We start from the raw sequence: 27,892 nt of genomic DNA on the forward strand, positions 1-27,892 counted from the left end.
CACAGCACAGCCCAGCCCAGCACTATACAGCACAGCACAGCCCAGCCCAGCAGTATACAGCACAGCACAGCCCAGCCCAGCAGTATACAGCACAGCACAGCCCAGCCCAGCAGTATACAGCACAGCACAGCCCAGCCCAGCAGTATACAGCACAGCACAGCCCAGCCCAGCAGTATACAGCACAGCACAGCCCAGCCCAGCAGTATACAGCACAGCACAGCCCAGCCCAGCAGTATACAGCACAGCACAGCCCAGCCCAGCAGTATACAGCACAGCACAGCCCAGCCCAGCAGTATACAGCACAGCACAGCCCAGCCCAGCAGTATACAGCACAGCACAGCCCAGCCCAGCAGTATACAGCACAGCACAGCCCAGCCCAGCAGTATACAGCACAGCCCAGCCCAGCCCAGCAGTATACAGCACAGCCCAGCCCAGCCCAGCAGTATACAGCACAGCCCAGCCCAGCAGTATACAGCACAGCCCAGCCCAGCAGTATACAGCACAGCCCAGCCCAGCAGTATACAGCACAGCCCAGCCCAGCAGTATACAGCACAGCCCAGCCCAGCAGTATACAGCACAGCCCAGCCCAGCAGTATACAGCACAGCCCAGCCCAGCAGTATACAGCACAGCCCAGCCCAGCAGTATACAGCACAGCCCAGCCCAGCAGTATACAGCACAGCCCAGCCCAGCAGTATACAGCACAGCCCAGCCCAGCAGTATACAGCACAGCCCAGCCCAGCCCAAAAAAAAAAACACTTACATACTCACCCTCCGGTGGCCCCGATGTCCGCGCGGCTCGTCTTCAGTGTTCCGCGCCGTCTTCATTCTTCTGCTGGGCGCCGCCATTGATCTTCCCCGGCAGGCGCCTAGTATGACGCGCCGCTGCTGACGTCATACTAGGCGCCTTCCCCGGGGAAAAACATGGCGGCGCCCGGCAGAAGATAGAAGACGGCGCGGAAGACTGAAGACGAGCCGCGCAGACATCGGGGCCAGCGCAGGGTGAGTATGCGCCCATGCGCCGCTATCTTTTTGAGGCTACCGGCAGCTAAAGTAAAGTAAGCAGCTCCTAGTGCTTGAACAAATACCGCAGTGTTAGAAGGATCGCATTACCGGAAACCTCCGATAACGCTATCCAACACTACGGCGGGGTACAATTTAATCGTCCGACCACTCTCAAAGCGGTACGATGGATTCATGAGTGGGGCGGGATTGGGGCGGGATTAGTGGCAGTGACTGCTGAGCGTCATGCTATGGAGCGAGCAGGGCGGTCCAGGGAATAGGCAGCACCCCTCATGAATACATCGGGCCGCTTTGCGAGCGGTCCAACGATTACATTGTACCCCGCTGTACTGTTAGAAGGATAGGTAACGCTATCTAACACTGTGGCGTTTGTTGAAGCACGAAGAGCTGCTTATTTTAGAGAACAGCTCCTAGTGCCGAAATTATGGGCGACAGTTCCTCTTTAAGCTATAAACTGTCTGCCTCCTTACAGAGTTAAACACTAAATAAAAATCAAGCAATCAAAATTGTTCTCTAATTTTGATCTACAACTTCCCCATATCCTGAACACAACCCCACTACTGTGAAACAAAGGGATGGTAGCATCAGGTGTTTTGCATCCCATGGTACGTGTGAAACGCTTTAACTTTTTACAAACTATACGTACTGGATTGCATTCTTCAATTCGATTTAATTGCTCAGGAGTACAGCGGTTAAGCACAGGCTTCAGGATTTCAAAAGGTACACCTCCAACCTCTTGAATAGCTACAAAAGAAGTAAAGAAAATGTTTTATAAAACAATTGATTTTATCAAGTCTTACAGCAGTTCTAGACCTCGCCATACTTCTACCATTGCGATACAGGCAGTATGTAAATAAGCCAAACATACTAAATATTGAATAAACAAGTTACACAAGGGAAAGGGCTTATTCCATATTATATCGGCGTATTGACCATCATCTGGGTGCCCTGTGTCCTTTGCAGTAACAGCAATTTGATTTCTCCCTACAGGAAAAGGTTGCCCCCCCACACACACACACACACATACCAACATGTGCACAAAATAACAAACTGGCAAAGTAGATTTTCGTTTTACAGCTACTGATGGACGTGAATGAATACTTACAATCAATGTTATTTTGAAGCACCCGTATACATTGCTCATACAGGGATAACATTTTTGGCAGATATATTACTTTGGAACCAGAGTACACCAACATTTTCGAATTAAGGCGCCGTCCAGTAAATCCACTCGATTCAGGACTCATTTCAGGTAAAATTTCTGGAATGCTCTCTGTGTAAAAAGTTGAACATTTATATTGGAACAGTAGTCTCCTAATATTATAAATAAAACTTTTTCTACATGCACAACATTTTATATGGAAAACATTTCTCATCCACCATATTGTTAAAAATATATCTTTTAAAAGTGTAACTAAACTTTTTAATCAATTTAATTTTGTTTAGACAGAAGGTTTTCTGCCCCACTACACTTTGGGTGGGGCAAGAATGACCCAGCCCACTGCATTTACTATAGTCTCCGTAAAACTGCTGGAGACTACATATGAAATCTTTGCCAGGACTGCAGCAGCGGTGCACATCTCTGGATATACCAAGAGACCAAAGCCTCTTAGTATATCTGGCGTTCAGTGCAGCAGCGAGAAGGGGAATTAAAACTGGCATTCAATACGCTAGTCTTAATAATTCCGCCCAGCATCTTTACAAACGGTTTGGGCTATTTGGTTATGTTGACATTACTACACTGGAATCAAGAGGCATAGCTAGGGGGTCAGCCAGTGACCATATAGTGGTACATACTGGTTCTCCTTAGCCCTCCTTATTAATAATCACAGGATATAACAATGCAATGACTTGCAGGAGACATCTTTGTACTATACATATGTCCAGTCTCTTCCTTCTAACTAGTGCTACTCAAACTTCTACCAGCACCATCTTTGTTTTGTCAAAGAAAATCTGTAAGGTAGATCTGGGACACCGGGCTAGATTGGAGTCTGATGAGGCACATAGGACTCACATATGGAGTCTTGGCCCCTCCTCTCTGAATGCTTCATTGAAGCTGGAATAAAACCCAGGGTACAAAGTGCACGCCGAGTACCTACAATAGTTGTGCATTAAAACCAGGATATACTACTCTGGCTTTATAAAAAAAGGTGCATTACGCTGGCTTCACTAGCAGCATTACAAAAGGCACCGAAAGCCCCAGACCTAGTCAAGTATAAGCATTTTCTAAATGTGTAATCATAAAAGGGCCATTTCGAACATTAAACCACTAGTCCATAAGGACATGTAGGTAATTTAGTGTCCAAAATCCACCTGACTGGTTTTATTTAATTTACGACAAGATATATTTGGTGAAGGCTTTCACTTTCTTGTTATAAAGCAGTACATAATGACAGATATGAAAGGCAAATATATGAGATATATATATATATTACACATGATAAGGGATAGGAGGAATAGTACTGTACTCATATATACAGGATAGGGGTAGTAGTACTGTGCTGATATATACAGCGGAGTAGTATTACTGTGCCCATACACTACCAATCAAGAGTTTGTGGTCACCCAAACAATTTTGCGTTTTCCATAAAAACCGCACTTATTTTTCAAAAGAGTTTCAAATGAATACAAAATATATTGACAAGGTATGTCTCGTTTGAATTAATAATTTTCTCCTTCAAACTTTGCTTTTAAATCAAAGAATGCTCTCTTTGCTTCAATTACAGCATTGCAGACCTTTGCCATTCTAGCTGAGGTAATCTGGAGAATTTTCAACCCTTGCTCCCAGAAGCCCCTCCCACAAGTTAGATTGGCTTGATGGGCACTTTGTGTACCATACGGTCAAGCTGCTCCCACAACAACTCAATGGGGTTGAGATCTGGTGAATGGGCTGCACACTCCATAACAGATAAGGAAGAAGCAGGCAGCAGGTATTCTAAATAGTTAATGCATACTTTGGAGGTGTGCTTTGAGTCATTGTCCTGTTGTAGGATGAAATTGGCTCTAATCAAGCGATGTCCACAAGGTATGGCATGGCGTTGCAAAATGGAGTGATAGCCTTTCTTATTCAGAATCCCTTTGACCTTACAAATCTCCCACTTTACCTCCGGCAGATGGCATCAGGCATCTTCCAGCATCTTTTCAGTTGTTCTGTGGATCACACAGAACAACCTTTGTAAGGCAAACACCTCAAACTTCGATTTGTCTGTCCATAACACTTTTTTTCCAATCTTCCTCCGTCTCAGGTTGGTGTTCTTTTGCCCATATTAATCAAGTCCTTCTATTAGCCAGTCTCAAATATGGCCTTTACTTTGCCACTTAAGGCCAGCATCCTGGGGTCACCCTTTTCACTGTAGAGGTCGAGACTGGCGCTTGGCGGGTACTATTAAATGAAGAGTCAGTTTCTCAAACTAGAGACTAATGTACCGTATATACGCCGAGTTTTTCAGCACAAAAAATGTGCTGAAAAACGTCCCCTTGGCTTATACACGAGTCAATATACACGAGTCAAGAGTAAAAAATACTTAAAAAATAAACTTATATACTCACCCTCCGGTGGCCCCGATGTGCAGCGCTGCTCCCCCGATGTCTGCACCGCTTGTCTTCTTTCTTCTGCTGGGCGCCGCCATGTCTTTCCCCCGGGCGGCGCCCAGTATGACGTCAGCAGCGGCGCGTCATACTAGGCGCCGGCCGGGAGAGAGCAATGGCGGCGCCCAGCAGAAGCCTGAAGACAAGCGGCGCGGAAGCCTGAAGGCAAGCGGCGCGGACATCGGGGGAGCAACGCTGCACATCGGGGCCACCGGAGGGTGAGTATATAAAAGTTTATTTTTTTTTTTTAATGCTGGGGGCAAACTGGTATACCACTGGGGGCAGGCTGTATACTATTGGAGGCTGGTTGGTTATATACTGGGGGGGGGGGGGGTCTGTGACCAATGCATTTCCAACCCTCGGCTTATACTCGAGTCAATAGTTTTCCCCAGTTTTTGGTGGTAAAATTAGGGGTCTCGGCTTATACTCGGGTCAGCTTATACTCGAGTATATACGGTACTCATCTTGTTGCTTAGTTGGGCAGCGGGGCCTCCCACTTCTTTCTACTCTGGTTAGAGGCTGTATATGCTCTCCTATTAAAGGAGTAGTACACATCATTGTACGAAATCTTAAGTTTCTTGGCAATTTGTCACATGGAAAGGCCTTCATTTCTAAGAACAAGAATAGACTGTCAAGTTTCACATGAAAGTTCTTTTTATCTGGCCATTGTGAGAGTTCCATATAACAAACGAATGTGATGCTCCAGATTCTCAACCAGCTCAAACGAAGGTCAGTTTTATAGCTTCTATAACAGCCAAACTCTTTACAGCTGTGCTAGCATACTTGAACAAGGGGTGTCAAGGATTTTCTAAACATCCATTAGTATTTTTACACAATGCACCATCAAACCACTGGAGTGGTGATTGTTGGAAATTGGCCTATATACACCCATGTAGATATTGCATTAAAAACAAGAAGTTTGCGGCAAGAATAGTCATTTACCACATTAACAATTTATAGAAGAGTATTTATTCAATAGGGTTTATTCAGTTGAAGAAGCAAATGGAGAACATTTTGTTAATGATAGTATACATCGTAACAGCAATGGGACACACAGGACCCAATAACAATAAATGTGAATGGGAAACCCCCGCATGCACCAAGCTCACTGTAGCGTGGTGGCAACATACCAAACCCATACATAAAGACCAACTCTATAAGCAACCTGTGACAAGATCATGAATAGGGGTGAAAGTGTAACCAAATATAGAGTCTCAGATGTTACATAATTAGTGCGTTCATAACACATAATGCCGGACCAACCAACCAACCAGTCCTCATGAAGCGATTGCACTGGAAAGGAGCAAAGAACTGAGAGGAGAATAATAAAGAAAAAAGGGGTAGAGGTAAGGAGAAGGAGATTAAGGAGGGGGAAAAAGAAGGGGATAGACAGGGAAAACTAGGGAAGGGCTAAGGGTAGGAAATACAACATGATGGGCTGAAGACATAAAAAGGCTACCACTCACCGAAGGCGCAGACAAACAATACCATATAATCTGGTGCGTCTTTAAACAGAAACCACGGTTGCCAGATTCTACAGAATTTTTCCATGGTTTGATAGACCTCTGTCAAAAGTTCCTCCATGCGGCAGATATTAGAGAATTTATGGATCTACTCAAGAAAGGGGGGGGGGGGGGGAGAGTGGGGGATCTCCAATGGCGGGGAATGACCGCATGAGCAGCCGTGAGAAAGAATCTCAATAAGCGCTTTTTCTGAGACCCTATTGGGAGGATGGACAGAACTCCTATCTGAGCTGAGATCTCTACTGAGCGGCTGGTAACCTTTTCATATGTAGCGAACACTCCCACCAGATGTGTAACATTGTTCCTCTGGAGTTTTGACAGCGCCAGCACGTGTCGGGCACTGCAGGGTAGAATGTATGTAGGGCTGTACCACCTTGTCATAATTTTATAACATTTTTCTCCTGTGCAGAGCATGCAGAAGATAATTTATGGGTAAAAAGACAAACATTTTTGTTTTTTCCTATGGCCCGAACTCTACACCCAGTTCCTGCTCCCATCTCCCCAGAAATGCAGGATCCTCCGGGTGTAGCTCCAAAATAGAGTAAATTTGAGAAATAACATGTGTAGGTGGGGTGGGAGAGTTGAGCATTCCTTCAAACACCGTTAGGTCGGCTCCAAAAGTTTCCACGTCTCCCTGCGAGCGTATGGATTGCAACAGAGTATTCCAGTCAAGAAAGTGGAGTATCAGGGACCTTGGCACTCAGATCAACAAAGGAAGGTAGGGATCCGTCTTTAAGGACAACGTGCATGCACGGGTCATTGGACAGGCGCAATACCAGGAACGATTTCCTATCAATGCCTGGAGGGAACATCAGATTTTTCAGCAGCGGAGTTAAGAGCCCCGGGGGACAAAGAAGAAGACCCCTGCAGAGCAAACTCCGACAGAGCACCAGCGCGGCTCGGGCAGAAGGTGTATATGCTGCTAACGATTGTGCCAAATCTCCCTGTATCCAGGGCACAGTTTTCAGGGTTATAGGAGCAATATGTTGTTCCAAGAGTACCCACTGTTTAGAGTTATAGAGTCGTATGTCCAGTCTACAAGACATATTACCACGGTCGCGAAGTGAAAAACCTGTAGATAGGGGTGGTCCCAACCCCCCCCCCCCCGCTAAAAGGGAGTAGAGCATGTTCAATTACGCCGGGATTTGTAAACCAAATATTAATATAGTCTGTACACCATGGAAACAATGTTTTCTATAGTTTGTTGAACCTTTGTCTGTGGTAGAGAAATGCTGAGGGCTTCAGATTTTGCATAGTTAATCTTAAAGTTACTCACAAGGCTATACCGTTCAAACTCTTGGAGTAAAAATGGCAACGTGATCAGAGGTTGGGAAACATACACTAAAAGATCATCAGCATACATAGAATGCAAGTCTCCCATGCTCACACCACGTATATTTGGATTATTTCTTATCGGCACGGCCAGATGTTCCATGACAATGGTGTACTGCAAGGGGGACAGTGGCAGCTCTGCCGCGGCCAGTTATGGATGCGTGGGGGAGGGGGGGGGATATGGCTCCATTAATCCGATCTTGCCCACGAATCCCTCACCCATCCCCATTCGCTTAAAAGGACACCTGTCATCAGGTCTCTGTCACCATTTCTGTCACTGCTACCTGTTGGAACAGCTCAAAGGATCCATCACAGCCTTTATCTAGTCAATTCATACATTAATAATTGTAAAATCCTCTTTTCTTTATTATGTAAATTAGGCTGGTCACATGGTCAGGGGCAGTGATGTCACCCCTGTTTCCCCTCCCCTCTCCTCTCCTCCCCCTGCTCATGTCTGTGTTTAATGTATAGTAAAGCATTGCTAGTGCCTGTGCTTTATCTGCTGACATGCTGTATCTCCTAATACACATGTGTGAGGCACAGACATCAGCTGAACATGTTAGGTACATAAAATGGCTGCCTGGAGCTGTTGTATCTCTCCTGCACACACATAGGCTGCAGGGGGCGTGGTCGCCAGCAAGCACATGGAGGAGCCATTACACCATTATACAGGCTGTCAGTCAAGCACTGGGGGGGGGTTCGGTGCCTCCCACTCATGAATAAGCTGGACAGCTTGAATATGATAATGACTCAATGGACATCTCACAGGTCATTTGCTTACAGCTTTAGGACCTCATTGCTTAAGTTTACAGGCATGTAGAGGGACAATGAAGGGATAGCGGCAATGCTTTCTAATGCCAGTTTATGAAAAAATATTTAGTTTAGGGGTTATTTTGCCTGACGGGTTCTCTTTAAGAACGTCCAACATGAGACCTTCCCCAATGTACCCTATCAAACGCCTTTTCGGCGTCAATACATAACAGACATAACGGTATCTTGGACGATTTTGCATGGGAATTTTTATTTGTTTTATTGAGGTTGTCCTGGGCCTCGTGACCGGGGACAAATCCTACCTGGTCATTATGTATCACAGAAGGAAGAAGCGGGCCCAATCTGTTCACCAATATCTAAGAATATAACTTTATGTCCACGTTAATTAGGGATATTGGTCTATAACTACCAGGGGTCATAGGATCTTTACCAGGCTTCAGTATTACACTAGTCGTGGCTGCTAACGATTGGGGAGCAAACGGAGCGTCAGTAGTAACAGCATTGAAAACCCTGGTGAGGAAAGGAGTCAGTATTTCCCTAGCAAATTTGTAAAAGGCCGGTGTGAATCCATCAGGGTCAGGACTCCTTCCTGCCGGGGTCTCTTTAATAGCGTGGGGAATCTCATTTTCACTTAGGGGTTGTTCTAGGGACTCGATTGTTTCCTCTGCTAATGTCGGCAATGCATTGTTGGAAATATAAGCATCTACCCTGTCTTTTTGTTGGTGTTCATCCATATCTGCATATTGATTGCGAAAGTTGTACAGGTCTGCATAGTACGAGCGGAATACGGCCAAGATCTCAAAAGGGTGATGAGTAATGGTCCCCTCCTGGGTTTGAATTTTGGGGATAAATGTTGCCATGCTACGAGGGTGCAAAAGTCGAGCAAAAGAGCAGCCACATTTATCAGCATGATCATAAAGATATCTAGCGAATTGTGCCCTATACTGAAGGCGTGTTTGATCGAGTAGGGATTGGAGGCTTTCCCGTCTGTAATCGCGGCTAACACTTCATGATCCAACAAGTCTTAATGACATAGTTCTAATTCGCTAATAAAACGCAATAACATGGAGATTTTATACACCTTGTCTCTTTTAAGTCTAATGCTAAAAACTCCTCTAAACTCTCCTTTAAGGGTTTCCCACCGAAAGTGGAGGGGAGTGGGGTTGTCAGCATGCACCTGCAGAAATCGCTCCACAAAAGGTCCACAACTCCACCACACAAGGGATCTTTGAGAAGATTATCATTGAGCCTCCATGCCCATTGCCGGTATATAGAGTCTGAGGACGAGAACGTTATAAAGACCGGAGCGTGATCTGATATGACCATTTTTCCGATTGTGGCAGTAGGGTGCCATCCCAGCAATTTGTGGCCCACCCAAAAGGCGTTGAGCTACGAGAAAGGAAAGAAGGGTAGATAGCAGTGTACTTGGGTGAAACAGTAACTAGACCTGAGCCACTACTCAGAATAGGTATATAATTTTAACATTACGAACAGACCAGCTGAGTGCAGCACCCCTGAGGAACGTAGAATTGCCAAGGAAAGTGCCCCCGGATAAACCCAACCCAGAAAAAAATAACTTTTTAAACTGAGAAAAAATATTTCTTAACCCAAAATCCCGTTATTGTGGGTGCTCGGGCGCTGCCTGAACAGGGTTATGATAATCGATGGAGCGTCTTTGTTGTCTGTGACGAGGTTGCCTTTGAGGTCTCGGGGTGGTCCATTCTGGTAGGGTAACTGGAGGGAGACTAAGCGATTCTGTAAAGGCAGGCAGGTCACCAGGGTGTTGCAGAATCTGCAGCTGGCCACTGTGGCAAACTTGAAGTCTAAACAAGAATCCCCAGGAGTACTGGAAATCTTTTTGTTTAAGAGCTTCCAGTAGAGGGTGCAATGCTTTGCGCTTTAGCAGGGTCAGTCTGGAGAGGTCCGTAAGGACCTTATGTCTCCCATATTTCTGGCCCTGGTCATGATCTGGAACCGGTGTATTCTACAAATTATATCCCGTGACCTGTTTGGTCTGAAGGTTTAGGGCCTAAGGACCGATGAGCACGGTCAAGTTCTAGAGGGTTATCAGCAGGAACATCCAGGTCCATGTTGAAGAGCTCCTGCAGTGTCGAGTTAGTGACGGGAGTCTATAGATTCAGGAACACCCCGGACTCTAATGTTGTTAATCCTGCCCCTGTTTTATAAATCATCCAGATGGTCAGATAGAGCTCGTAACTGGGAGGACTGAGAGGCCAATTGTGTGGAGTGAATGGCTAGCTGTTCACGAACAGAGCATTTACTGTTGACACTCTTCCCTCTACCTGATGTACTTAATCTCTGAGTGCAGACATTTCTGATCGATAAGATAGTTCCAATCTGGAACTATAGGACTCCATATCTTCCCTGGTACGGATGGTTCGTATATGTGCTTGCAATACTCTTCGATCACAACACTTCTCTCCAAAGAAGGTTTAGCATAATACATGTGCGCTGGTGGTGTCTGGTGCAGTGCATCTTCATCATATTCAGCCTGCGGTGCCAGAGCAGGTGCTAAGTGCACGTTGTGTAATGAAGAGCAGGGCTGGTCTTGCTGAGAGTGTCCAGACATGTTCTGCCGTACTGCCCACAATGGTGCATGAGGGTTTAACCCCTGGGGAGTTGGGGACCAGAGCGCCTGAGAGCGTTTATCCACTGGGGGTGATACAGAACCTTGAGAGGAGCCCCAATGAGGGGGATGCGGCCAGTGAACGGCTAGGGGGAGCTGGAGGTGCTGTTGCTTGCGATGGGCCTGCTGAACCCCAGGCATCTTCGCTCCCAGAACATCAGGTGCTGGTGGTCCTGGAGGCTGTGGCGCGGCAGCACCGCTGGTGTGCTCATAGTGCAGCGAGTCCTGGCACTCTCCAGGTCCCAGTGGCGCCATCTTGATTCCCAGAGTATCCTCTTTCAGCAGCTGCTCCAGGGGCTGCAGCGCCGCGGGTCCTGGCAATCTCCGTAAATCGGCACCGCCATCTTGGATCCTGGTGATGAGGCCGGGAGCAGTGGTTCCCGCTCAGGATTCGGGGAGTCTAGGATCGCTCCACTGGGAGAAGGAACAGCCGAGGTGGGAGTGATATTCAGCCCCGAGGATTGTGGAGGAGGCGCCAGGTTGATGAGCTCCGCTATGACAGGCACGTCTACTGTGGCCCTCTCAGCGGCCTGGCCAGTCTGACACAAAAACAGGTTTTAATTTTTTTTTTAATTTACATTTTTTTAACTTCTAGTTACAGGATTATTTTCTTAGCATACTTATAAAATGTGTATCATTAAATAATTTACTCTGCAGTATTAGAATTGCAACGGTGTGTTGTCACTTTTAAAAAGGGATGTTCTATTTAGAGAAACATTTTGTAAGTGCTGAAAGTGCAGGGAAAAAAAAAAAAATTATATATATATTAGTGGGAATGACCCGCCTGTCCCTGGTGCAACCAGGATCTCATTTACATACAAATTAACCCTCAAGATGTTCTATAAAATTGAAATTTATGTAACAGTTAAAAGTGACCCCCACAATGCTGTTCTTTCTTGTGGGGCAGTTTAGGAATTGGTAAATACTCTTTAAAGATTTGCACAATTAAAAGCTTTTGGCATAGGCCAGTTTTTCCTCCTTTATGAAACCAATATTACAAATAATTGCACAAATAAACCTGTGCTGTCAAACACACTTTCATTAGCTGAAACAGATACACTGTACCAAGATGCTTTCTAATAGGCTTACCTTTGCATTCACTAGTATGTGGCGGTGAAGGGAAAATTGAACAATCTGTCAAAATTTTAGGAAGTGGGACATTGAGTAAATCTTCAAGACAGTGCTTTTTGACCTGAAATAAAACAATCAGCAAACATTTACAGTGAGTACATTGTTGGCACAGCTCTTCCTATAGTATTTATTTCATCTGTCTTTTTCAATCACTGACATCTTGTACCAGTATATTAAAAGGGGTGGAGAGGTTGTGGTTAACTTTATCTTTCAATGATCTCCATGAGCGAGACAAGTCTTTTTAAAAACCCCAGCTCCTATGGCTAGATTCTCCCTATTTCTGGGGTGAAAGAAATTCCCTTTATTCTCACCAATTTTCAGGCCATTTCATCCTTATTCAACATTCAAATATAAGTAGTAAATGTTCCGCTCCAAACAGCATGGTCTAGTAGTCAAATTATTTATCAATAAAACAAAATCACAGATGAAACCGGTAGAAAAAGGTATACAGTCAGTTTTATTTAAGACATGACAGATAAACATGTAAAGATTACCTCTGTGTTGTCCACTTCCTCCATGTACGTTTCTCTGCATTGATTGAGAGTTTTGGATAGTTCTACATTACAGTATTGCTTACATACTTTTTCTATTTTTTTAGGAGGTTCATTCACTGGATAAGATTTCTTTTTTCTTTTGTTTGAAACTTGGTCATAATTGAGGTAAGATTCAAAAGACATTGTGGGAGCATCAAACTCTTCACTGGAAAGCATACCTTCTGTTTTACTCTTATTGGCTTCCTTTGTACCAGTGGCCTTTTTATTAACTTTGTTGTCCCCAGGATGCTTGTCGGTTTCCTTATTAAAATACTTTGATTTCTTCTCTGTGCTCAAGAGGTGAGGATCTTTTATCTTTTCCTCATGCTTTGATTTTGTTGACTTCTCTCTCCTTGATTGGGAATTAGAATGAGTTTTTTCTTTGCATGGTGAATTCTTATCTGGTGTTTTTTCTTTAGGCACTTTTTTTTGGCCATGAACCTTCCTGTCTTCTGTTTTATGGGACTCATTTAGCTTCGGGTTATCCTTTTGAGATTCAGAATTCTTTCCACCAATAGGCGGCTTCCCTTTGGAATTTAAATTCACTTCCTCCAGAATTTCATTTTGACCAGGTTTTGCTTTTGAAAGCCTCTTGTCTTTCAAATGTGCTTTATTTTCTGGTTTAGATTTTGAAATATTTTTCATGTCTTCCAAAATGTCCTCTTTTTCCTGTTTGGAATGTGTAATTGGCTTCTTATTCTCCATGATTTCATGCCTAGGATTTGGCATGTCTTCACTAGAAAGTAGAAAGTAGTTACTGTTCGGTTTTAACAATTCAAGTTTATGATTTGTTTTGATAAAAAGTGAACCAATTTCCTGATATATTTTCAGTAATAAATTCCTTCCAGTTTTTTTAGATAAACCCCTTGCTTCTGCAGGCAGTTTTGTCCTTAAAGACCAGGCCACATTTTTCAATTCGTACATGTGTCACTATAAGTGGTTATAACTTGTTTTCTTATGGAGCATTGTACTTTCCATTAGTTGAAAAATTTGGATGATCTCTTTTTCGTAAATTTATGAAAAAAAAAAAAAATTAATTTGGCAAAAACTTTGATCATGGAGATTTTTTTTTCCCCCCACTTTTAAATCCTCTGCTTTTTAGTGATATCACTCAGATAAATAATTTCATAACATCAAATATCTTAATATTTTTTATGCATCGTCTATTTTCTTAATGAGGCGTAGAATTTTGGTTGCGATTTTTCACATTTTTATGAAATTCGCCAAAACCCATATTATAGAAATTACACCCCTCAACATGTGATAAGCCACTTTTAAGAAGTTTGCTAATCCTTTAGATGTTTATAGAGGTTAAAACAAAATACAGGTGCAATTTAGAAACTGCAATTTTTTTTGGACAACACATACATTTTGACCCAAAAATTAACAAACATTCACAATGGATAAATGACAAAAAGCTCCACAAAGTTTGATACCCAAATTTTTCCAAGTTTGACCATATCCCATACGCTTAAACTGCTGTGGGCACATGAGGCGGCACAGAATGAAAGAAGTGCCATTCAGAGAAGATTTGCGTTGTAACATTATACAAGCTACAAAATGTTTAATTTTTTGTAATGTGGACATATAGTGGCTTATTTTTTTTGAGGGACAAGATCCACTTTTCAGGAACATTATGAGTCATCTATAGCAAGTTGATGAAATTTAATAACACTTTCTTGGTGGAGGAAATGAAAATCATTAATATTTGTTTACAATTCTAAAATGTTTTTAATTGCAATTCATTGTACTATAAATGTTATTGTTATTCTATGGGTCACTACGATCGATTTTTTTTTTTTTTTTTTTTTTTTGCCCAATTTTACTAAATAAAAATTAATTTTCGAGAAAATATTGTTTATTTTGCCCTCGTATTTTTTGGCAAAACAAAGCTGGTTAAAAGGTTTATTTTTTTGTGAGAAGAGTTGGGGGTATGTAACCTTTTTGATCACTTAATCCTGGTGGTTTGGCGGGACTCTATAGCGCAAGTCTGGCCACCGCTGCCAGAGTATGACGTGGTCGTATCCGAGGAAGCCATCTCGTTTCTAAGGGACAACATGGTTACATTTATGAGAAATTATCTTCACACGGGAACATTTTTTTTAATAACATCCAATTGAAGAAATGTTTATATATGGCAGATTAATGAAACTGAATGTAAGTGCCCAGATGAGAATACCCCTTTAAGTCCCATCCCATGCAATAATCAAATAAAACAGTGAAAAAACACCAAGAAAAACACAACATATAGGGTATCGCCACATCCATAATAAGCCATAGAATAAAATAAAATGGTCACAACCTGTACGGTGAACACCATAAAAAACACACACAAAAAAAAAAAAAAAAAATGTACAAAAATGTTAAAATTTTCACATCTCACCTCATAAAAAGCACAACAAAAGTGATCAAAAAATAAAGTTTACCCCGACATGATACCAAGAAAAAGTACAGCTTGTCCCGCAAAAAATAAGCTCTAACACAGCTCTGTAAACAAAACAAAAAAATATATAATATTATGCCCATTGTTGTATGGCGATGCAAAAACGATGCAAATTTCTCACAAAATGAGTTCTATATTCTGCAAAACAAGTTAACCATAAAAAAAGCCATATAAATGGGGTATTGCCGTAATCGTGATGACCCATAGAATAAAGATAACACATTTTTATCGAACGGTGAATGTCCGGGGAAAAAAAAAAAAAAAGCTAAAAACCATAAACAAGAGTAAATTTTTTTAACCACCACCAAGAAAGAGTTAATAAAATATGATTATTAGCTATTGAACCCCCTGTAAATGATGTACCTGAAAAGTGGATCTCGTCCACAAAATCAATCCCCCATATGTCCAAATTACAAAAAAATAAACATTGAATAGCTGGTACAATGCTCTGAATGGCGCTTTCTTCCGTTCTATCCTCGGTCATGCGCCCATACAGCAGTCATCAACACATATCATATGGGGCATCCTGATACTAGGGAGAAATTGGGTATCAGACTTTGTGGAGTTTATCGTCATTTAATACTTTGTGACGGTTTAATTTTTGGCCAAAATTAATACATTGTCTAAAAAACAGCTTGTAAATGTCTAAGGGTTAACACACTTTGCAACATCCCCCACCGCGGCCTAGCCTTTCCTTGGGGCCTGGAGACAGCCGGGGCCCGCAGTACCCGAGTGGCTGGCGGTTGCGGCCTAGGCACGCTAGTGTCACGGTGCTTGGTATAGGGAACCGGAGACATCGATCTCTTATCTTCTCTTAGTCCAGCTACGCAACGATCTGAGCCCAGCTTAGTCCAACAATGCATCGATCCCTCATTCTCTGAGAGTTCGCTCCTGTTTAGATTTGACCCTCAGCGGCTTCCGTAGTTTCAACTAACACCGACATTTAGACTCCTGCAAATCATCTTCATCTCAGGTACTCCTCAGCCCGGAATATTATCAAAACAGAGGTAACATTCCATAATTAACTACATCTTAATCAGATTATTAAATGTAACTATGAATTTATCACATTGGTATATTTCTTTATACATAGCTGAATGCTTTATTTTAATTGTTTAGTTATCATCCATCTATTTTAAACCTATCTATTGCGGCTAGTATTTATTACTTTGAACTAATACTTCTAATCAAAAAATTTTATGAATGAACACTAGGTTTTTATTTACATTCTGACGTCATGGTAACGTGGTACAGACGCGTCTGTTCGCGCCAAAAAACATTTAAACCGTACAGTCCATTGTATGTTATGCTTAATTGTAACTGATGAAGAGCCCGGTTCGGACTCGAAACGCGTTTTACTAAGCTTTAAACAATAAATCACGTAATTCAAGAATACTGCTCTCACGACCGGATCATTGGCGCTGACATTACCCTGGAACCCCATATTTGACCACTGCACCTCCTTCATGAGACATTCCTTGCCTCTATGAAAACCAGGAAAGCTGCCTAATATCACTCTGGACGTGACCCCAAACGATCTCCTCGTGTTGTACCGACAGTACAACCACAAAAGGTGAGCAAGTCTCCATTCAAAGAGCATACTCTAAATTATTTTGCCTAATCCAGATTGACACATGTGGCGCCTGTATCGTTTTTTCTCTCCCCTTTTCTGAATCTGTCTAACTAGATTAGACTGCTCCTTCTCCTTCAGACTCCTGGGTCTGACTGAACTCTAGAAGTTTCCTGACCAGGGTTTTGTTACTCCCTCTGGTCAGGTGGTGGATACTCCTCCAATTACATCTCAGCTCACAGAAAAAAAATGTAACACATGTGATTGGTTGCTGGAATTACATCACAGAAAACAATTAACTCCTGCCTTACCAGGCAGGCTCTACCGCTGCAGTGCTCATTTGTGTTATGTAGTGACCTGCTGTGGGGTTGATCAGACCCTTCACAGGTTGCAAGCTACATGATGGGACGTATTCGCAACCACTCCTCTGCCTTGCATCGGCGAGGGTGTTGCACTTCTTAAAGATGATTTTTCATACATTGAAGGATGTAGTTTCTAAAATGGCATAATTTACAGGGTTTTACTGCTGTTTAGGCCTCTCAAAGTCACTTAAAGCCGAGCAGGTGCCTGTAAATAAGGGTTTTGGCGATTTTCATAAAAATGAGAAAAATGTCTAAAAAGTATTCATTTTCAAATTTTTATTTATTTCATAACTAAACATCAAAGATATCATCAAAATTTTTCTATTACTTTGAAGTACAATGTGTGACGAGAAAACAATCTCAAAATCCCCTGGATATGTTATAGCGTTACAAAGTTACAACCTCCTATAATGACACAGGTCAAATTTTATAAATCAGGCTTGGTCCTAAGGCCCTAAAATGGCTTAAACACAAAGGGGTTAAAACATTTCTAAAATAAATAAAATAAATAATCAGCTTTTATTCCCCACTTTATATACCAATTGGACCTGAACCAGTGATGCTCTGATCACGATTTCAAATTCAAGTTAAAATTGGATTTTGGCTGCACACTGTAATTGATCTTTAGTGCAGGTGCTCCGGAGAGGGTCCCAATCCCATATAGTGTACAAAATCTTGGACTCCAGTCACACAGCGCCACACTTCTCCAAGCGGCACAGACCGCCATCCCTCTATGGCAGCGCTCCCATTGCTATATGCAACCTCCCTCATATGTTATGACTTAAACAAACTGAGTTTGACAAAGGTCTATTGTTGACCGAAACGTCACATGTTGTTTGTGTCAATAAAATTTCCTTGCAACGTATGCAGTGTGACTGGAGTCCAAGATTTTGATTTCAAATTCAAGACATTGCAGTGCAGTGTAAATGGTCTGTGCACACAGACGCATTCGCAGACAGTTTACAGTCAGATCTGTGAGTGAACTGACTGCAGGACGCATTGGGCAGCCCGGGGAACTTGGCAGAACTTGGGACCGGAGTAAAGAGAATTGGATCGCTCCGGTAAACGCTCGGCAAGTACCATGACCATGGTCAACATAAGGTTATCCAGTTCCAAGCCGCTGTCATGATTGAAAAAAAAAACAAAAACCTGTGTGGTCATTTGACGAATGTACTGTGTGTACAGGTGTAAGAAGATATGCGTGCATTACATAATCTTGAACTGGTTTTTACCCACTGGATGCAAACAATGAATGACCACAAGATCTATAAATCCATGAGAAAAATTGATTGTACAAAGTGTTTTAGAAAATATTTAAAAAGGAAATCTACCATTCATTTTCATGCATTGTGAACCAAACATAGCTTGAAAATTCTCTAGCGACACCGATACAGAAACACATCTTGTTTAATCCCTGATCCAAGTGGTTTAGCTCGAAATAAAAATTGTAAAATTCAGGACCAGCTGGAAAGCTGGAACGCATGGCGCTTGCCGTTCATAAACACATTACACGGAGCTTCCGGAAATCAACCCGAGCTGGATGACTCAAACAGCAGCTTGGGCCTGATGCAGCGATTGACTACTTCTGCCTGTCAGGGACAACACAGTGATTACATCATTCTCTAAAGCAGTGCAAGAGGAGAAGCGCCAAGCCAGGCAAAGGAGCGACAGAGCCTCATTATCATAATTTTCTAATTGTTTTTCAGCAAAACCACTCAATTCAGGGATTAAACAAGATAGCTACACTATTGCTGAAACCTACCGCATTCTCAAGGCATGTTTGGTTAACAATGCATGAAAACAAAATCATGAATTAGTTACCTACCGGTAATTCCATGTCCATTAGTCCACCATGACGGCCCAGGATGCCCCTTGACCTCTGCAGGGACAGGAAGAAGAGAGGTTAAAAGTTCACTCCCCGCATCCTCCCGCCAGTGATTTGAAAATAACCACACTTGAGGAGGATACAACGGTTTTATTAGTATGTTATAGTCACATACAAATTTCCATCCATAAACCTAGACAGCAAACTTTACTTCAGGGTGGGTATATATAGGCCGTCATGGTTGACTAATGGAAATGGAATTATCGGTAGGTAACTAACTCATGATTTCCACTTCGTCCCCCATGACGGCCCACCTGGAGATTTACAAAATGAGTAAGGAAATTAGGGAGGGATAACTGCTTGCAGAACCTTGCGTCCGAAAGCCAAGTCCTTTGAGGATGGTAAGTCCAGTCTGTAGTGCGTCGAGAATGTAGAAGGGGTGGACCACGTTGCAGCCTTACAGATCTGCTCCAACGAGGCTCCGCTTCTCTCTGCCCAGGATGTCGACATGGCCCTGGTCGAATGCGCTCATATTCCTGCAGGGACCGGTGTCTTCTGGATCTCGTAACATAGGGATATCGCTGTTTTCAGCCATCTCGCAATGGTTGCCTTTGAAGCCTTCCTCCCCTTGTTGTTCCCCTGAAATTGGATAAAGAGGTTATGATCCACCCGCCAAGGTTCCTTAGCTTTTATGTACCTGATAACAGAGCGTCTTACGTCCAAAGAGTTCCATTCTTGTTCTTTCTCGGAGGACGGATTTTCACAAAAGGAGGGGAGTATAATCTCCTGGTTCCTCTGAAAGTTAGAATTTACTTTTGGAACAAAGTTAGAATTATTATTATGTTAGACCCTATCTTCCACAATTCTCATATAAGGCTCTCTGATTGAAATTGCCTGTATTTCACCTAGCCTTCTGGCCAAGGTGATAGCAATCAGGAATACAGTTTTTAAGGTTAAGTTTTTAACATCAGAAGAGTCAATTGGTCCTTTTAATAAAGTGTTCAAAACTAAGGACAGATCCCAGGAAGAAGTTTTGTTAATAACCTGAGGTCTTAACCTAGAGGAGGCTGTAATAAACCTTTTAACCCACCTGTGTTCAATGAGCGGCTGGTCAAAAAAGGCGCTAAGAGCCGATACCTGGACCTTCAAATGTACTAATGGATAGTCCCAATTCCAGACCTTTCTGGAGGAAATCAAGGACCTGTAAAAAATTAGGATTAGATTTGATAGGTGGGTTGTCTTTACAAAAAGAAGAAAACTTCTTCCAGATTTTGTGGTAAATAGCAAATGTAACAGGTTTCCTACTTGCCTTTAGAGTCTTGATAACTTTACTGGAAAGTCCTTGACACCTTAGGTAGCTGGATTCAGGATCCAGGCTGCAAGCTGTAACCTTCCTGGGTTCGGATGATGTATCGGACCCTGTGATAACAGGTCCCTTGACAGCGGGAGAATTATCAGATCCTGCTGCGACATCCTTTTTAATAGCGGGTACCAGCTTTTCTTTGCCCAGTTCGGGCAGATAAATATAGTTCTTGTTTTCTCCTGACTTATCTTCGCAAGAACTCTGGCAATCAGGGGAATAGGGGGGGGGGGGGGGGGGAGGCATAGGCTAAGGGGAACGTTCCAGGGATGAGAGAACGCATCCAGATTTTTCTTGCTCTCCCCTTTTTCTAGCGAAAAGTAGTGATGGCACTTGGTGTTCCTTCTCGTAGCGAATAGGTCTATCTGAGGATTTCCCCAGCGGGATACCAGGTTGTGGAAGACTTCTTTTATCAGACACCACTCGTTTGGGAGAATTTTCTCCCTGCTGAGAAAATCGGCTTTTATATTCTCTGCCCCTTTTAGGTGAGTGGCTGATATCGACAAGACGTGATCCTCTGCCCACGAAAATATTCGCTGAGATAGAGTGCTCAGAAGCGGGGATCTGGTTCCCCCTTGTCTTTTTATATAAGATACAGTTGTCATATTGTCTGATCAGCAGATGATGGTGGGCTAAGAGGGATACATTTGAGCTGAGGGCCTCCCATACTGCACGCAGTTCACGATAATTGAAAGACCTTCTGGCCGCTTCGTTTGTCCAGGTACCCTGGGAGAAATGATGAGGCATTACTGCGCCACATCCCTTCTGACTTGCGTCTGTTTGAATAGACACGTATGGGTTGTTGGTCGAGAATATCCCTCGTCATGTTTTTCTCTTCCAGCCACCATAGAAGATCTTCTTTCACCGCAGAAGGAATCAGGACCTTTTTGTCTGGATCTTCCTGTCTTTTGTTCCAAGACTTCAGTATCCACCTCTGAAGGATCCGGGTGTGTGCCTGACACCAGGCCACTGAGGAGATACATGCCGTCAATGACCCCAGAACCTTCATGGCTTCTCGGATTGAGATCGTAGACCTTCTCCTGAACCTCATTATTTGTTTCCCGATGTGTACGGCCTTTTCCTGTGGAAGGAATGACATTTGGTAACTCGAGTTCAGATTTACACCCAGAAACTTTCTTATTGTGGCTGGCAAGAGTTCCGATTTTTGATCATTTATTATCCAACCCAAATTCTCTAAGGTTTCTATCGTGCAATTTCTTGATGAAATTAAATCCTCTAGGTCTTTGCCAATAATGAGCAAATCGTCCAAGTAGGGAACGATAAGTACATCTCGTTGCCGGAGAAAGGCCACTACCTCTACCATCACCTTGGTGAAGGTTCTTGGGGCTGAGGATATGCCAAAGGGGAGTGCACAAAACTGGAAGTGAAGTGTAGAACCCCCTGGAGATAAGACCGCAAACCTTAAGAATTTTTGTGAGAGGGGATGGATAGGCACATGATAATATGCATCTTTTAGATCTATAGTGCACATTAACGCATCTTTGTGAATGAGGTGTGTGGCAGATCTTACAGACTCCCTTCGGAATTTCCTGTAGATTATGAAGTCGTTGAGGCGCTTCAGGTTCACGATCAATCTGTTTGCACCGTTTGGTTTCTTCACCAAGAAAAGAGAAGAATAAAATCCAGATTGTTCCTGATCTTTTGGAACAGGAGTCACTACCCCTGCTGATAATAAGGACAACACTTCTTGCTAGATCAAACCGTGGGATGTAACAGACATAGAAGATGGTGATATATATCGCGTAGGAGGAAGACTGATGAATTCTATTTTGTATCCATTGAGTAGTATATCCATCACCCAGGGATTTGAAGTAACTTTTATCCACTTCTCTTTGAACTTTAACAACCTTCCTCCTACCCTGGCGTCATTGTTTTCTATTTCTATTTGTATCAGCGGGAGAGGAGAAGAGAAATCCCCTTCCTTTACCACCTTTTGGGTAGCTCCAGCGCCTCTTTCCCTTGTCTCTGTCTTTTTGGTTCTTGAAGTCCCGAAAGGGCAGTTTCCTCTGCGCTGGCTTTTCCGGAAACCCTTTCTTCTTGTCAGAAGCTCTTTCAAGAATTGTATCCAGCTCTGGACCAAATACAAATTCTCCAGAGAATGGTAGGCTGCACAATTTCGCCTTAGATCGCATGTCCCCACTCCACTGTTTTAACCACAGTGCTCTTCTGGTTGAATTAGTAAGCGCTCCTTCTTTGGAAGAAAACCGAATCCCTTCTGCTGCGGAATCCACCAGGAAGGCTGTTGCGGACTTCAGTAACGGAAAATTTTCCAGAATGGTTGCTCTCTGTGTTCCTTCCTTAATATGAGATTCTAGCTCATTGAGCCAGTAGAGTAGGTTCCTTGCTACGGACATAGCTGCCAGGTTTGATTTTAGGTTTAACATCGACGTCTCCCAAGCCTTTCTTAATAAGGAATCCGATTTTCGATCCATAGGATCTTTTAGCTGCGCTGAATCCTCGAATGGGAGGTCCGTTTTTTCACAATCTTCGTGACTTGAACATCTACCTTGGGACAGGAATCCCATAGTTTTGACTCCCCTGGTTCAAATGCTAACCGTTTCCTGAAGTTTTTGGACAAGACAATCCTTTTCTCCGGTTCAGGCCATTCCTCAGATAAAAGTTCCTTTAGGGTATCATTTAAGGGGAATACCCTCTGACGTTTTGTTTTAAGGTTACCAAACAATTCCTCTTCCTTAGATCTGGGAGGAGGAACATCTTCTATCTCTGGATTCTGTCTAATGGCCTTCAGGAGATTGTCCAACTCCTCTATTTGGAACAGGTGTCTTGAATCCACAGTTCTAACTGACTCCTGCGAGTCTGTCGGATCATCACCTTCAAACATGGAACATGACGGCACCTCAGAATCTTCCCCTTCCTCAGATAGCGACGAGTCGGGTTCAATTCTCGCTTTTTTACATGGGGGAGGTCTGGATGTAGCCGCAGCTACTGAAGACATCACTTTTTCTTCAATAAACCCCTTAAGTTCATCCAGGAAAGAAGATTTTTCTTCTCTCATAAAATTATCTATACAGGTTTTGCATATTGGCTTCCTGTAAGATTCGGGCATAGAACGAAAACACATATTGCATTTCTTTACTCTGCTTTTCTCCGATTTTTCGGGTTTTTCAGGCCTACTAGCCTTATCCCCTTTATCCTCCTTGCCCTTTCCCCTAGACCCCTGGTCTTTTTCCTAAAAGGCAATAAGAGGATAATAAGTGACCCGATATCTTTTACATAACGTAAAACCATTCCTGCACAATTTACCCCACTTACTGAGACTGGAGGATGCAGGAAAGTCAGGTCTGCTTCATCAGCCATAACGAGACTACCAAAGCGCAGGAGACACGAGAACCAGCAGTAATCCACAGAGATCTTAGACCCAAGATCAACGTGACTAGCCAGCTTTAAATACCTTAATGGGGAGCCCATCCCCCATTGAAGAGGCTACCGCTGGCCTTCCTGGCTCCCAGAGATGCTTTGCGCCTTTTTCGGCACCACTTCCGGTCGCGGCCGGAAGTAGTCATTCGACCTCGAGGACGCCGGGATGTGTAGTTTTTCTTCGGCCGCCGCACGTACAACCTCCAGATCGCGGTGCGGCGGCCCCGACACGGACCGTATGCAGCCAGCAGGGAAGGCCGAAGCCGACCGAGGACCCCAGTCCGCCCGGATTTCGCCGAGGACAGCATACCGGTAAGAACTTCGTCCCCCCCCCGGAGGAGAGAGGGCACCTCTCTTAACCTGACCTCAATAGGGACAGGAAGAACACTGGCGGAAGGATGCAGGGAGGGAACTTTTAACCCCTCTTCTTCCTGTCCCTGCAGAGGTCAAGGGGCATCCTCCAGGTGGGCCGTCATGGGGGACGAAGTGGAAATGATAGATTTCCTATAAGTTATTATAACATAAACCAGTGGTGGCGAACCTATGGCACGGGTGCCAGAGGCGGCACTCTGAGCCCCTTATGAGGGCAACCGGGCCATCGCCCCAGCACACCAAACAGGACTCTAAGAATCTTCCTGAAGTTCCAAGCAACTTAAAAAGATGGAAGAACGATATTCAGTTTACCCTTACTCGCAAAAAGAATGGAAAAAAATGGCGCAAGGAGGATACAGGTTAAAAAGATCCAAAAAAATAACCAGTAAAATGTTAGTACAAAATTGATTGATCCTCCGCCTCTACGTTCATCCACTCCACATTTAGGAAAAAAATGATGCAGTACCTTTCCAACCAGAGATTTTTGGTACTCACGGGGACAGTCCTTAGTCCATACCCAATGTCCTCAGCGTTGCATGCCTAGGGCATGAAAAATCCTCATACAGGATACGGTAGCTTAGCACGGCGTCCCTCCTGGGGATTCTCAAGGTAGCTCGTAGCTTCTGTGCTACTCCTAATTGTTCCCACCCGGGAACTTGTTCCTCCACTACTCGTTCCACTTTCTTCGTTCCTTCTTCTAATTACTATTCGATTTGGGAAGAGAAAGGAAAAGAACGATGGTGCAGTACTTTTTGATCGTTAAAATTTTTTAATGGTAATACTCACAAGAGTAAAGATTAAAAAGGCCTTATGGATAAAACAAACACGCTCAGTATACTGCCCGACTCCGAGTTTCGCCTGATATGGCTTCTTCCGGGGCTTACCGGCGTGTTGGGCTACGTGTCTTTTAAATGCAAATTCAATTCATATGCAAAACATTTCTCACAATTTTTTTCTCAAAATAAAAGAAACTGTTTTCATGCAATTCTTTCAATAATGTTCGCATCAATAACAAAGTCTTATTTTAACAGGTAGAGTTTCTAACAGTCCTATTTGTAAACTTTACAGTCATATTTGTTAACATATTTGTTAACAACCAAATTTTGCAGGATGTTGGAAAGTTTTAAACGGGGGAAGCTACTAACTCTAAGGTAGTGAATAATAAAGTGCTAAAAAAGTGCATGTGAACCAAATTAAAGTGCTTAGTAATATTTTCAAGTATTCATGTAAACCATCTTTTGCAGTTCTGATGTACTCAGACAAAGTCTTATTTTAACAGATAAAATTTCTAACAGTCCTATTTGTAAACTTTACAATCATATTTGTTAACATATCAGTTAACACATTTGTTAACACATTTGTTAACACATTTGTTAACACATTTGTTAACAACCAAATTTTGCTGGATGTTGGGAAGTTTTAAAACGGGGGATGCTACTAACTCTAAGGTAGAGAATAATAAAGTGCTAAAAAGTGCATGTGAACCAAATTAAAGTGCTTAGTAATATTTTCAAGTATTCATGTAAACCATCTTTTACAGTGCTGATGTACTCCATATTGAAAAATAAGACTTTTACCAAACCGGCATCCCAATATAGAAAAGTTTTTTTAAAAGGTCCTAAACGGCACAGTGTGCTTTGGGTATAGTAAGTATTATATGTTAAAATTAAAGTGCTTGGTGGTATTGAAATAAAGTGCTGATGTGCATAAAACTTTATAAAAAAATTTTATAAAAAACATTTTATCTCGAGATCTGCATTCAATCCTAGTGGAATTAAAGTTTTAAGGTGGAAGATCCAAAAAGATTCTCTTTGGCTCATTTTTTTAATAATGTCTTCCCCCCCCTCCAATGTGGTGAGACTCGTTCTAAACTAAAGAAGGAGGTACCAATAGGGTTTTTTTGATGGTATCTCGCATTATGGGCTGACAGGGAATGATCTAACTTCCCTTTTCTTAGATTTCTGAAGTGTTCATTCAGCCTAGTCTTCAATTTCCTTATGGTCCTTCCTATATATTTCAACCCACATGGGCACACTATCATATAAATGACCTGAGAGGTGTCGCAAGTAGCAAAGTGTTTTATATTATATGTGAGGGAATTGTCGGCTGCTGAAAAATTATGAATTCCTCCAGTTATAGTTCTACCAATACTTCTACAAGCTTTACAGTGTGTGCACCGAAAGAAACCGGTGTGTGTTGTCGGTTCACCAAGCTTTTTATCATTAATACTGCTATGTACTATGTGGTCCTTGATATTTTTCGCTCTCCTGTGTATAAATTTGGGTGCAGCAAGGGTGGGTCCTATCACCGGGTCATATGTCAGAATGTGCCAGTTCTTCTTAATGATTCGTCGGATGTGATAAGAATCTTCTGTATACTCCGTGGTAAATGGGACTACAATTTGTTTTTTCTCCTCCTGTACACTTTTTGAACGGGGCTTTTTTTCTTTCTCAAGGTCCTCACTCTCTAGCTCTTTTATTGCTCGATCAATATCTGCTGGCCTATAGTTTTTCTCCAAAAACCTATTTTTTTAACAGCAGACATTGTTCATTATAGTCATCTTTCTTACTGCAGTTACGTTTTATTCGTTTAAACTGCCCATTTGGGATGTTCTTTAGCCAGGGAGCATAGTGACAGCTGGCTTGTTCAATAAAGCTATTGCAGTCAGTCTCCTTAAAATGAGTTTTTGTGTATATGATATTATTCTCTTTTATCAACTCCAGATCTAAAAAGGAGACGTTCGTTTTACTGTAATTTGAGGTAAAAGCCAAGTTCCAATCATTTGTATTCAAATATAGGATGAAGTTGTTTAAAATCTCCTGGCTACCTTGCCATAAAAAATCTATATACCTTTTATATAATTTTAGATGACTTTGGAAAGGGTTATTATGGAAAATATATTGATTCTCCCATGATGCCATATATAAATTAGCATAGCAGGGGGCGAATTTCGCCCCCATTGCCGTCCCAGATTGTTGAAGAAAGAATGACCCCTCGAACCAAAAATAATTCCTTTCTAAACCAAACTTAATCAATTGAATGATAAAGTCCTTCTGTTCACTGCTTATATTTTTATAGTCTTCAAAAATGGATTGAATGGCCGCTATGCCCTGTTCATGTGGAATACATGTGTAAAGCGATGTGACATCGCAAGTACAGAGTATGGTGTCTGTGTCTACTGTGATATCCTTAATGAGTTCAAGAAGGGATCCTGAATCTCTGAGGTAAGCCGGTGTGTTACATACTAGTGGTTGCAGAAATAGATCTATATACTCAGATATCCGGCTAGATATCGAGTCTATGCCTGCCACTATTGGGCGTCCAGGAGGCAATGTTTTGTTTTTATGTAATTTAGGTAAGAAATATATGGTAGGTGTTTTGGGGAACCTAATGTATAGGTAGTCAAATTCCTTGTTAGTAATTATACCTTTCTTTTTTGCTTCCTCTAGGATCGAAAATAACTCCCTCCTGTACTTTTCCACAGGGTTATCTTTCAACTTAAGGTAAGTGGTTGGATCTGCTAAGATCCTATTCATTTCACCCAAATAATAATCCCTATCCATAATAACTACCCCCCCCCCCTTTATCCGCAGGTTTTACCACTACAGAAGTATCTTTCTGCAGGTCTCTTAAGGCATCTCGCTCCCCTTTTGTTAGATTGGGATTAAACCTTCTAACATTGGTACGCTCTAATTCTTCTATTACAATTCTCTTAAAGGAGTTGATGCAATCATTATTAGATAAATTAGGAATAAAAGAGGATTTTTCCTTTAGACCACGATGTATATATTTACTTGTTTTTTGATTCTTTTCACAGGGATGTGTTAGAAAATATTTCTTTAGATTAATAGATCTTATAAATTTTTGAATGTCAATGTATATATCAAATTTATTCATCTTTTTATCTGGGATATATTTTAAGCTTTTCGCTAACAAACTAATATGTCCCTCAGAAAGGGTTTTTTTGCTGAGGTTAAAGATGTCTTTTTGTTTTGAGTCTGCTATTCTCTCTGTT

The 27,892-nt window shown here is 42.5% G+C and overlaps 1 protein-coding gene across 1 annotated transcript in view; it reads right to left on the reverse strand.

Annotated features, from left to right (window-relative positions):
- Positions 1 to 27,892, reverse strand: part of LOC140121988 (elongin-A-like) — an 84,200-nt gene that overhangs the window by 15,749 nt on the left and 40,559 nt on the right. The window contains exons 4-7 of the mRNA XM_072142289.1: positions 12,508 to 13,282; positions 11,972 to 12,074; positions 2,127 to 2,294; positions 1,668 to 1,765 (exon numbers count right to left, since the gene is read on the reverse strand). Of these exons, the coding sequence (XP_071998390.1) occupies positions 1,668 to 1,765; positions 2,127 to 2,294; positions 11,972 to 12,074; positions 12,508 to 13,282 (1,144 nt within the window). The remainder of the gene's footprint in view (positions 1 to 1,667; positions 1,766 to 2,126; positions 2,295 to 11,971; positions 12,075 to 12,507; positions 13,283 to 27,892) is intronic.

Source organism: Engystomops pustulosus, chromosome 3 (assembly GCF_040894005.1).
Source record: "Engystomops pustulosus chromosome 3, aEngPut4.maternal, whole genome shotgun sequence".
In the NCBI taxonomy this organism is placed as follows: domain Eukaryota; kingdom Metazoa; phylum Chordata; class Amphibia; order Anura; family Leptodactylidae; genus Engystomops; species Engystomops pustulosus.